Below are 13,384 nucleotides of genomic sequence, written 5' to 3' on the forward strand. Positions count from 1 at the left end.
TGCCACCTTGTAACAGCAGCTCAGATTTTCCAGAGAATCAATAAGAAACAGATTTAAAATTATTCCATGATCTTGTGGGATACAGATTCATCCTGGAGCCAGTGCCTACGTCTGGCCCTTCCATTTCCAGTGCTGTGCCCAGTTTAACAGGGGACACCAGCCAAGATCTTTCAGACCAAGGGTAGTAACCTCACAAATTACCAGAAGGAGGCTGCTTTATTACAGTTCAAAAATATCACCCAGACTCACAATGGTACACAGGAGCTTTTCCCAACATACTCATCTCACCTATCCAGATTCTCGTTCTCAAAAATATTAGTCATTAACTGCAAAATTCATCAGAAAACACAAGTCCACACTTGATTTTTCAAAAACATTTTCCGGCCTATGATGCAAAGTCACTTAATAACATTCCCACTTACCAGCCTCTCTCCAGAGAGAACTTCCAGTAGCTTGATGAGCATCCGTCCATCTCGAAGGTCAGTGTACAGGTCTGTGATCCGGCAGGACACCCGGGCGAGGTGGGAATTGACCCACTTGGTGAAGGTCTTCTTCTGCACAGCTTCACGCTCATCTGCAAGCAGAAGAGAGCTCGTTTTACCATCAATCACAGCATGGCAACAGCAGCTTTGTGCTAGCAGCGTCACAAGAGCCCAGTCAAAGGAAGAACAGGAAAACTCAACTCTAACTGAAACTGCTACTTAGCTTCTCTGAAGCATGATAAACGCTTGAGGAATGTAAGAATCATACAATCCTTGAACATCTGAGCCCCTATGTGTACCACCAGCAGAATATTCTTGCTCTCATTCATTTCATTTTCTCTCATCTCTGTTGAAGAGTCAAGAGGATACAGCAGATCACAGTGGGGTCCTGTGCAGCCCTGCCCCGTAGCATAACATTTGGTAAAGTTTCTAATGTGTATGTTACAACTACTATTGTTCCTTCAAAACGTGAGTATTAGGGAAGCACACAGTACAGGGAGGGACATGGGGTAAAAAAGCTAAAGCAAGAAATTGCTTCTCTCATATACAAAGGATCAGAAGATAAGGGGTGCCTGGGTGGCTTAGTCGGTTAAGCGTCCGAATCTTGGTTTCGGCTCAGGCCATGATCTCACGGTTCATGGGATAGAGCCCTGCATTGGGCTCCAGGCTGACAGCATGGAGCTTGCTGGGGATCCATTCTCTTCCTCTCTGTCTGCCCCTTCCCCACTCATGCTCTCTCACTTTTTTAAAAATTTTTTTAATGTTTGTTTATTTTTGAGAGAGACAGAGACAGAATGTGAGTGGGTTGGGGCAGAGAGGGAGGGAGGCACAGAATCTGAAGCAGGCTCCAGGTTCCGAGATGTCAGCACAGAGTCTGACAAGGGGCTCAAACTCACGAGCTGTGAGATCATGACCTGAGCCGAAGTCGGATACTCAACCGACTGAGCCACCCAGGTGCCTCAAATGCTCTCTCACTCTTAAAATTAAAATAAACTTAAAAAAAAAAAAAAAAAAAAAAAAAAAGACAAATTCACTCATGACCTTGATCTGCAATGACCCTCTCACCTGCTAAATCACACACCCATGAACAACAGAGAAAATGGCAGTCAATGTGGTAAGGTACAAAGAGATCTGGCCAGGCACTGGGAGAGCAGGGCCTGGGCCCAAGGTTTCACCAAAAATGTGCTGAGATACTGTGTTCAGTGCCCCCTTCTATAAGAGGAGTGGACAGCTGTAATCTCCAAACTACAACCATTAGTTGAAAAGGCAACTGCTAGGGGCACCTGAGTGGCTCAGTCAGTTGAGTATCCAATTCATGATTTCCGCTCAGGTTATGATCTCATGGTTCCTGGGATGGAGCCCCACAACGGGTTCTGTGTTTATGACACAGGGCCTGCTTGGGATTCTCCCTCTCTTGGGATTCTGCCTCTCCCTCTCTCTTTGCTCCTCCCCCTACTCATGAGTACACATACATTCTCTCTCTCTCTGAAAATAATAAACGTTAAAAAAAAAAAAAAAAGGCAACTGCTAGTTTATGGTCTAAAGTGTAGTAGTAGTACATCCAAGTCATCTAGGAAACAACACTAAGTTTTTCAAGCCTCAGTGATCAAGTTTTGTCCAATTCAAAGCCTAAAACTCTAGACATATCAGCCCAACAGGCTGTTGAAACCTTCAACAGAGATCCACATAACATGCCCTGTACACATTCATATTCACTGACTGTTTTCTATAGAGATACCCTTTTGCCAGTTACTCACCCCACTTCTGGTTCTGTAGCATAAATTTGCGTCAAAAGGACCCAAGATCTACTCCCTCCAGTGTAAGCCCTAACCCACCAAGATGTCTATGCATTAATCTACAAAAAAGGGAGCAGACCCCAATAATTTTTATGTATTTCGCCACCACTTGGTGACAACTAAAAAGCCACCCTTGTGGACAAGGGCATGTATCTGGTGGTCTGGAGATACTGGGTTCCCGGCCTGGCCGGAATATCCCGGGAGTCTGCCTGGAAGGCTTTGCTGAGGCCTCCAGCCATCCCTCCACAGGAAGGGGGCCAGGCAGAGACAACACAGGACAAGCCTATATTGCTGCCAGCCTGGCAGGTGAGGCGGCTGGCCACCTGCTGCAATGAGCAGCTCCTCCCTGCCCAGCCTTTCCCTAAAGGAACAGTCCGTCCAGCAGAAAAGAGGGCCTTTTTAAGGGACAAAAGCCAAACCAAAAGAAAGGATCAGAAAGGGCAGGATTGGGGGAACAAGAAAACGGTAGTAAGGGGCACAGTTGCAGATGAAAAAGGAGTTGTACCAATAACATCATGATAGGTCACACAGAGAAGATCACATGCATTATTAATCACACAATCATCATGATGGATGGCAACTTCAAGACACTGACACAGGGAGCTGTATTTTTTTGCCAAAGGTTGGCTGTTTTGAAGAGGAAGTCCAAAGCAGAATACATAGACATTAAGTACATTTCAGAGATGGCAAGTAACTCCTGGTTCAGACGTATTTAGGGACAGCTAATTTTTCAAAAAATTCTAATACATTTTATGTGCTACACTGGAGTTAAAAATGTCTTTAATAAAGCCCTTGATGGGTTTCGAAGCTGTTATTCAAGGGTTTGGGCTCAAAGTCACTACCACACCCAACCTATCAAGGGAACAAGATCAAAATGAAAACCTGCTTAGATTATGGTATTTCTAAATAAACAAGCACAAAGGTGTTCCTCAGCCAACTGTCACTCTTTTAGATAAATCTCACATTACAAAAATACTCCTGGCTTCCTTCAGGTTCTGAATTCACAGGTTCCCTTACAAACAAGGAGATTCGAAGGATTTGCTTCTCAAGACAGTAAGTACACTCCCTCACTACCCAGTTCTGGGAGTTATAGTCGAACCCAGACCCTCCTCCCCCTGAAGTGGGCAGAGAGGTCATAGGTGGGGCAGAGAACTGAATGGAAATAAAACAGGCTGAGGATCTGTGTGAGGAGGGCTACTTCCATCCCCAGAAACTCCAGGAAGGAGGGGGAAAAGAAGATGAAGAGAACTTAAACAAAAACAAAAGGAAAAGAACAAGCCCTTGCTTTCTTGTCCTCACTCCTGTTTCCTCTTTCTACTCTCCCCACACAGCTAAAGAGCAGGCCCCAGATCACGTAAGTGTGCTGAAGAGTCACATAAAGCCTAAGTTCCTCTGGCTTGCGCCACTGCTCTGGAAAAGACATGGAAGATTCCATCCAAGGACTGGACCACAACCAACACTCTTATGACACACGAGGGGCAGGAAACGGGCTCAGCAGTGAGACACAAAGTCCAGTCAGCTTAGTGTGTCTTCTGACAATGGAGGGCCTGGTGAACAACAAACACTTCTGAGGCCGGAAGGAGGGAAAGGGAAGGAAAGAAATCTACCCAGCAGCCTAGCTGAGGATGAGGCTGTGTGTCCTTGGGGACCCCGTCCTTTGTTCCACCCTTCCTGGGAAGGCACAATGACATCACCCCTGCACTCACAACCCAACGAGACAGGGGCAGATTAAGCCAGATGCCTGCTTGAGGAGGAGCAGGAGGCCCTTGGCACAGATGATGGAAGACAGTCCAGAGGCGTGTTTCCAAGCTCAAGCTGCTGTCACTGTGCCAGAACTGTGTGAGAAAGTGGTGGGAATAGCTAAGAAATGAGAGACCATTTCAGCTCTACGGGTATGAGGCAAATCTGGTACCATGAAAAGGGAGCCCTTGCAAACTCCATATTGATTTGGTTATTTAGAGCAGTAGTTCTCAATTCCCCAAGGGACATTTAGCAATGTCTGAAGACATTGTCCCGCCCAGGGGTGGGTGCTACACTGGCAACTAGTGAGTAGAGGCCAGGGATCCTGGTAAGCATCCTACAGTGCACAGGACAGCACCCACAACAGCAATCATCCAGCTCAAAATGTCAGTAGTATCCAGGTTGGGAAATCCTGGTGTACACATTCTGGTCTTCTGCCAAAAGGAGTTGGCATTTGTAGTGTCTCAGACTGCACTCCCCAGAGAGACACCTGACTTGGGGTGCTGTTCATTTCACTATTCTCTTAGCCTACACCCAAGGTTTTATGAGCCCGATGGTCTGCATGTTGGCCGCAGCAGGAGAAATTCTCTACCCTCAACCCCACTCATTCCACAAAGCTCTTGCTTACTGCTTCCTTGTAAGAAAGAGCAGCAGCAGCAGCAGCAGCAGCAGCAGCTGTGTCTGCCTCCAGGACAACCAAAGGGTAGGGCCCAGTGTGACACTGGGCATTTCTGTACCCCAAGCCATTTCTGTTCTCCTTGTACCTTTTTAGGACCTTGTAGTGCTGTTAACCAAGCCAAATCATGCCTGCATCTGCTGATGTCTGAGCCTGACACTGGGGCAGGTTTAGTGCCCCCCACCCGCCCTAGCCCTGCCCATAACCTGGTAAGTGCTGCCTCCAAGGAACAGGCACTTCCATAGCTCTGTTCCCAGTGAGTGTCTCTCAGGTATTTGTTCATCCCCCTCCCACCCCCACCATTTATTTATTTAGAGGGACTGACCTAAGGTCGCTCCAGCATTAGATGAGAGGAGGTCAAGTGCACAGCAAAGTGCCAGGCTTGTAACTATCAGCTTCTTCTGCACTGCCCCAGTACAGCAGCACTCTCATTAGTTCAAACCATCTGAGATCCAGTATCATGGAGCCATATGCTCTCAGGGTAGAACAAGGCTTTGAAAGTTATCTAAAACAACACTCTTTTTTAAAAGCAAAAAATTCCCTTCTACCACACCTGGGCCAGCTATTTAAAAATCTCGGGAAGGGCGGGGGGAACTTTGTATGTGTACATGGCAAGAGGTTAACAGTCATACAGAAGAAAACAGCTTCTTTCCTTTTTATTAAAAAAATAATAGCATTAATGTGACTTCCTGTGTCCCAGGTACCTATCTACATGCTTTACAATCCTTGTAATCCCTCTATGAGGTAGAATTAGTAACTTTCCAGATGGGCTGGCTCTAAAGCCTGGGTTTTCAATCATGTAATAATGCCTCTAGCACAACATTAAAACAAAAACAAACGTGTCCATGATACAAGATGTAGAATCACCCACCATCTCACCATCCTAACTTAAGTCCTTATTTTGCCAAAGGGTCTGCTCCATTACTGGGTAACTCCAACTGTGTCCCTAGCAAGTCTAGATATGTCTCTATGGCCCAGCAAGGCTCACTCTACCCACAAAGCTACAGAGAATATAGGTCTCCTCACTCCTCCACATAAGGGCCTTCATGTTAAGCAATCCTCATTGATGCCTCTTTGCAATGAGCATCATGATGTGGTAGGCAGAGTGGAAACCAAGGTGGTACACGAGGACGCTACCACCTCTGGCAGCCTGGCATCAACTCATACCGACCAGTGGAAGTCAACCTGCAGTGTCAGCAGCCCAGAGACCAGGAATGTGGTGAACCAAGTGAAGAAAGGGCAGAGAGAACCAGCAGCCCCTCACAGGAGGGGGTGTGGTGAGTCTACATGTCAGTGCAGGAGTAGGAGTCAGAAAGGGCTAAAGTGACTCCCAAAATAAGCCTCCCAGAACTACCAATTCTACCAAAATGTCCTCAGAACAGACCCCCAGAACCAGAAGTGGTTCCGGGTGAGATCTAGCCAGCTAAGTCTTTGTCCGCACAGACACAGAGAAAAATTAGCCAACCACCTAGAAAATGAGGACTATTGAGAAGCAGAAGAGAAAACCCAACCTTGAGTGAGAGGCAATCCCTAGAAGCAGTGAACTGTAGGTGAAATTCTACTATGGTGACCTTTCTTGAAAACAGAATTTGACAAGATGGTGTGTCTGCAGTAACACCATCATGCATCCCAACAGCAATTTGCACTCTGTCTGCACAGCAACTCTATCAGGGAGGTGGGGCACAAGAGGTATCTCCACCAAAGCTCAAGGCCTGGTGAGCACAAGGGCTGCTCTGCAATGCCAGCCAGTAGAGGCACAGCTGGCATACGCTGGGTGTCTCTGGGCGTTGCTCAGTCTCTTCCATTGTTTAGTCAAGTTAAGACCAATTATTATGCATGGCTATACCTTCTTGAAGTATCTAGATTCACTGTCTTTTGGTTTTGATAAATAACTTGAAATTTTCAGAAGATGGCTTACTGAAAAGGGATGGAATATTTATAACAGAGAAACATACTTGCTTATTTTTAATGAATTAATTATTTAATTAATTTGAGAGCAGTAGAGAGAAAGATCGTGCAAGCAAGTGCGAGCAGGGGAGGGCAGAGAGAATATTCCAAAACGCCAGGCTTGAACTCATGACCGCTGAGAACATGACTGGAGCTGAAATCAAGAGTCAGATGTTTAATCAACTGAACCACCCAGGTGCCCCCATACTTGCTTAATTTTAACCAAAAGGCTGTGACTATCCTTTCCATCATCAGCCCCTTTGAAGCACATAACTGACTTCCATGCTTTTTGGGGAATGGCTACTACCAATACCATAAGACTGTAATGCTTCAACATTTATTTACTCTGGAGGATTTGCTACAACTAGAAAAATGAACACTGTGTTAGTATAAGTTAAGCTAGAAGATATAGAAATAGCTTTGATGAACAGAAGGGCATTGTGTTATGGAAATGATTGTATAGCATCTTTCGGCAACACCCTGTGCATGGAGTGCTAAACACGATCATATTCACCATACGCCACAATTCTGGCTATGAAAAGGGATGGGAGCCAGGGATGAAGAAAGGCCTCAAGGCATGGAACATTTCTGGATGGAAAATAAGGGAAACACAGAAACAGGAACTAGCAAATGACCCATGCAGTATTCCCCCAAAGACTAGATTTATACCTGGCTGCAGAGAATAGATCTTTCTTCTACTTTTCAAATAGTCTGAACCTGCTGGTATAACACAAGAATATTTTCTTCCCAGGATCTTCTTCAAGTGTGCTAAGATAGTGGCCTATCTTAAGGAAGAGGTGGCAATCATGTACAATTTTTCTTTGTACAGACTCAGCTACGTTAAATGTAGATGTGGGTTCACAGTAGGAATGGAGAAACAAGGACAGAAGTTGAGAAGAAACCAAAAGGAGGCGATGAAGCAATCATGCCTTGAACACTGCTCCATGGCTGGCTATTTGAATGGACATTATTGTATCTATCTGAGTAATGACTAATCAATCAGAAGGTCAGAGTATTAACAAGTTCCAGTCTTTATGAGGCACCGACTGTATGCAGAATTCTGTGTCTCAGTCAAAATCGAAAGTCAAAAAATAACAAAAGTAGTACAGGATCAGTTGCCAAGAGAATGACTTCAAGATGTATTTCTGGGTGTTTGGAAGAAAAAGTTTACTACAATTAGGATGGCTTCAGGCCCACCCCCTTCAACAATTCCTGAAGTCTCCTGCCTCATGCTTTTCTCATTCTTACCCACCTTAAATATCACTGCTGTGGTTATCTCCCCCAAATAGCAGTTTCTCAAAGTTATACCACTGTACCAAAATCTTCAATGGCTCCCAGCCATCCACAAGAGGGTCCAAATCACTGAGCTGGGAGTTCAAAAGTCTGGAACAGCCTCTCTTGAGGAGGCACATGCTTCCTCTGGGATCCTCCCTGACACATGAGCTCTGTGTTCCAATCTGACAGAGCTTCTTCTGTTACACTCTGAACTCACACCTTGCATATCCCTTTGTCCTACCTTTGCTTACACCATTCTCCTAACCTAGAGGGCACTTACTCATCTCTTACCCTTCTCCTTTAAGACCCAGACCAAGATAAGCTCTTTGAGGGGCCATTCATTTGATGGGATGTGAGGTCTTATCTTTTTTTTCTTTGTACATTTATTTATTTTTGAGAGACGGAGAGAGACAGAGCACAAGTGGGGGAGGGGCAGAGAGAGAGACACACACAGAATCTGAAGCAGGCTCCAGGCTCTGAGTTGTCAACACAGAGCCCTACTCGGGGCTCGAACTCACAAACTGTGAGATCATGACCTGGGCCGAAGCCGGACGCTTAACCGACTGAGCCACCCAGGCGCCCCTTATGTCTTATCTTTTTATCATATATCCTGTGTCCTTTATTTCCTCAACTAGCCTGTAATTGTGCCCAGGGCAAGGACTCAATTCTACATCTGTTTAGTGCCATATGCCTGATAAAGCACACAACAAACATTTGTTGAATGAACCAGCAGATTTCCAGTGCCCAACAAACAGGCACACTGATAAATCCTGCTGCTACTGGTGATCCTACTTAAACTGTTCAAGAAAGAAATTTGAAATCACGTAGACAGGCCTTAAGAAGTTAAATGTTATCATTGAACAGCAACTAAAAATCTTTTACAACTGAATTGCTTCTTGCAACTGTTCCTCAATGTCTGATAAATGATAAAAATGTAATTTTGTGGTATAGCCTTTCACAATAAAAGGGGTCCAAAGCTAACCTAAAAAGTTTGAAGTTTTTACTTCTTTCCTATTTGTTTTGTGACAACTGCCATCACATACCTGTACAGAACAAGGCAGCAAAATACATAAGGGTGTAATTACAACATTATTTTAACATGACCAAGTAGGCCAATAGTCACAAGACTCAATTTATAATAATTTTAACAATTTATCCATTAAAGCTCAATTCTAGAGTTATTTTAAAAAAAAGCATCTTAATTCAAAACAAAAGACTACAGAAGGGTGGAGTTCCCATGTGTGTCTTGGCTTGAAAAAATAAATAAATCATTTCCCATGAGCAACATGCAAAATACACACAGCCGGAAACCGGAAACAGGCAACTGGCTGTATTGATAATAGAGAATCGAGCTGTTATCTTGAAGCAGCAAAAGGAAGGAAACTAATCTTCTGACTAAAGGCCTCCCTGTGACGGGTTAGTCTGCGTGCGGGCCTTTAATTTATGTTTGCTGATTTATATATAAATAGAACTTGAGTTAAAATATTTTTCCTAACAGTTTAACCTGCTTTGTGGACAAAACACACGTAAACATCTGTTCTAAATGCATGTACAGCAAATATGCAATTCTCTGCTAACACTTAACAGCCTGATACGCAGACTACAGAACAACTGTGAACTCTATATAACCCTGCACCTAGGGTTTACATCCCTCAGGCAGGCCCTGCCTGGAGCTTGCGGCAGGCCTTTCTTTTGAGTAGCCCAGCCCAGTTTTGCCAATGGGGAAACTAAGGCACTGCGGGGGGAGACTCACAATAATGAACTGAATAGACAGGCCAATTCCCAGTGATCTTGCCTCCCTGTCGCGGTCATCACTTCAAGGTGAGCCCCTTAAAGTCACAATGCACAAAAAGTTAAGACTGTGGATGAGGCTAAGGTAGGGATGATCTGTGAAAGCAAATGGCCAAAGCAACACCACTAATTCGTTTCAATGAGAGCAAAGCTGAGAACTAGGGTGAATTAAGTAGTGTAAAATGCCAAAACCAGGAGGGAAAATTAAATGCCTTAAAAAAAATAGAAAAATTTACCTTATATGTGCAAACTAAAAACCAAAACAAACGAATGAAACAAAACGCAGACACACACCCATAAATACAGAGAACAAAGTGATGGCTGCCAGAGGAGGGTGGAATGGGTAAAACGGGAGAAGGGGAGAAGGGAGGTTTGGCACAGGGGACATAGTCAATGGTATTGTAAGAGCTTTGTATGGTGACAGATGGCAGCTACACTTTCAGTGAACACAGCATAACCTACGGAGTTGTTGAATTGCTGTGTCAACTATACTCAAAAGGATACACACACGCACACACCAAATTTATCAAATCACTGATTTGTGGGGAAATTCACCTCGAGAGAGTTCATTCACATGAACTTGGGAATGTTTGTTAATTTTTTAATATTTATTTTAAAATACCAAAAATGTTTCACAGAAAAAATATCAGTAAATGATAAAAGGAAATGATTGGTTCCAGTGCAAAATAATCTATCAATGAAGCTTATTTTAAGAAAGAATGTTATTTTACTAAAAATTTAAATTGCACATAATTTTCCAGGAACACAACTATTAAATAATATCAGATTTCATTATACTGTTTAAAAAATTATTTGGTCAGTACCCTGATTCATATTGGTGATTCTAAAAGAATTACTGTAGCTCCCATCGTAGCAACAATAACATATTAAATTTATTGAGCCCATTTGCCAGAATCTCTTCCGTTTTAAATCTATCCATTTATTTAGACCCATTGTTATTAGATATATTAATTATTATTCCCAGTTTACAGGTGAAGAAATGGAGGCATCAGGTGCCAAAGGTTATATAGTCATTAAGTGATTATAATCAACAGGTTTCTTAAGCTTCCGGCAATGGGATTATGATGCATGTTGAGTAACAACACCTCATATATTTGACACCGAAAATACACTTTTCCTCCACTTAATATTTAACATAAATGCAGCGTGGGGCACCTGGAAGGCTCAGTTGGTTAAGCGTACAACTCTTGATTTCAGCTCAGGTCATGATCTCGCGGTAAGCAAGTTCGAGCCCCACTTCGGGCTCTGCACTGACAATGCAGAGCCTGTTTGGGATTCTTTCTCTCTCCCTCTCCCTCTGCCCTCCACTGCTCCCATGCTCATGCGCACTCTCAAAATAAACTTAAAAAATTAAAAAAAAAAAAACAAACATAAGTGCAACTTAATCTTTGGAAGTTTGGGGCTGTAAATGTGTTTTGGTGAAAATGTTTCTGAAATTTGTTGCATGTCTTCATAAAATATGTTTATGTTAATAAAATATGATAAAGATTAAAAAAAAAAACCAAGAAACAGGACCTAATAAAGAAATACTCAAGAAACCATTCACTAAATATGCCTGAAAATGGATGGCACACTTCAAAAGTGTGAGCCTACTAACCGCTACTCTCTATCTTTAAGGGACATTCTGGCACAAACCGTCTGCAACTGCAGCCAGGGAGAGTCAGCAGGACCAAGGATGAAGTCCTACACGGCTCCTACACACTGGTAGATGCTGTTAGGGCCAGTGTTAGCTTCACCTTGCTCATTAACATATTAGCTCTAACTAGATGAGGCACAGAAAGATTTTGGTGATTTGCCTGAGGGCATGTGGCTAGCAAAGGCACAACCAGGATCAGAACGCTCATCTCTGTGAACCCTGAAGAATCCCAAAGCTCCTACTCACACGATCATCCCACATTGCTTGCGGAAAATAACATCTTACCTCCCCCAAACAACACCCATCCACTCAGGTCAGCTCCTTGATGACTGAAAAGATCAATTTAAAATAGGGACAAGCAAACTTTGACCTATAGCCTGTTTTTGTACAGTCAAGGGGCTAGCATGTTTTTATATTAGGGTTGGGGGGGCATTTTACGGGCAACATCAAAGGAGAATGAGGAGATATGACAGAGACCCTATGTGGCCCTCAAAGCCTAATATAGTTACTGTCTGGCCCTTTACAGAAAAAGCTTCATCAATTCCTGGCTTAAACATTTTTATACTGTCATTAGTCCTGTATCCCCTTTGTTAGCTTCCATTTTCCAATCAAAACTAGCTTAGCAAATACACACTGAGTGCTTGCTATAAAGAAGATACCACACTGGGGACCATTTGAATTTCTACTATTAAACGGGCAGACAGGTTGATGTGCCACATTTTTTTCCTTTTTAATTTGAATTACTAGGACTCTGTCCACATGTCAAATCAGCCAGGGTGTGAACTCTGGGCCCACTTCCCTCCCTAGCTGAGGTATTCTTCTGGCCACCTTGAAAAAAAGGATTAACAGTGCTAACCCAGCAGTCAGGAGGGACACAACACAGTGGGCACACAGGCCAGAACTTGAGGCTGTACCTTCATTTCAAAGGATGAGGAAAAGCCAGGAGGCTTCAGGCCAGATTTCCCAACTTCCCACTTCCTCTATGCACAAGCTTCAGGTACACTTTATTTGCCATCACCTCTCCTCCTCCAATCCTCCCTGGAAGAAAACTAAAAAACATGAAGTCCCAGGTAGATGAGGGTAATTTGTAATATCCTCAAAAGGTGGAAAACCTTGGAACTAAAGAGACACCACTTTAAGTATTCAGCTTATATGGGAGAATGCTAACATTAATACAGACTCACTAGGAGAGAATTTTTTAAAGGGCAACAACTATAATGGGTACACTAAAGAATTTATAAAGGTTAATTCCATTGCAATATATGAGGGGGATATTATCTGTATCTTTTCTTAGCAACAACTAAAGAAGCAGTAAATAATGTATCCTAACCAGGATATCATATGGCATACAAATTTACTTGTAAAAATAAAATCCTTTACTTCAAGAGCTAAAGGTAGTTTTTTATTATAGTAGCCTTGGGATTAGATTAAGTGGAGGTGGTGAGAGAGAATTAAAATTTATTATGTTTTTTTCATGAAATGCACAAAAAAAGTAGCCACACTGTTCTGTGGATCATGCAGCTGGTCTAAGCCAGTATATTAAAGATCAAGTAGCATGTACCCTGGCCCCTGCTTAGGATTTTCTCTCTTCTCCAGTTTCCCAGAATTCTCAGGGTCAACAGTGCAAGGAGAAAAACAGAACTCTCTTCCACACACTAGAGTCACATTATTGTAAGAAATTCAAGATTTCTTGAGAGGATACAGCCCTCCCTCAATGCTTTCAGAAGGGCTGATGCTGCCAGCAGGCTACTGCACCAGTTCTAGCCACTCAGGACAGTTTCTGACAGTTCTATTTAAAGAGGATGTCCAACTCACCTCTAATTTATTATTCCAAAGAGCAAAAGTCCAAGAAACTTTTTAAGCCAGAAACACAAAAACAAGAAGGAGGGGACAGTCAAAAACCTACATGTCATCACAAAGCCATCTCCTTTTCACGGATGGTATAGCATTTAGTACAATGATCATTTCCGAAATCAGTTGTGGAAGTGCCCTTCTAAGATAATCTACCATGGAAGTCCTC

The 13,384-nt window shown here is 43.2% G+C and overlaps 1 protein-coding gene across 4 annotated transcripts in view; it reads right to left on the reverse strand.

Moving 5' to 3' along the window:
* Positions 1-13,384, reverse strand: part of SPTBN1 (spectrin beta, non-erythrocytic 1) — a 200,540-nt gene that overhangs the window by 72,400 nt on the left and 114,756 nt on the right. For all 4 annotated transcript variants that reach the window (XM_086701103.1, XM_086701105.1, XM_086701106.1 and 1 more), the window contains one exon: positions 423-574. In XM_086701103.1, coding sequence (XP_086557229.1) covers positions 423-574 — 152 coding nt within the window. The remainder of the gene's footprint in view (positions 1-422; positions 575-13,384) is intronic.

Source organism: Puma concolor, chromosome A3 (assembly GCF_028749965.1).
Source record: "Puma concolor isolate L17-30 chromosome A3, mPumCon1.1.hap2, whole genome shotgun sequence".
Taxonomy (NCBI): Eukaryota; Metazoa; Chordata; class Mammalia; order Carnivora; family Felidae; genus Puma; species Puma concolor.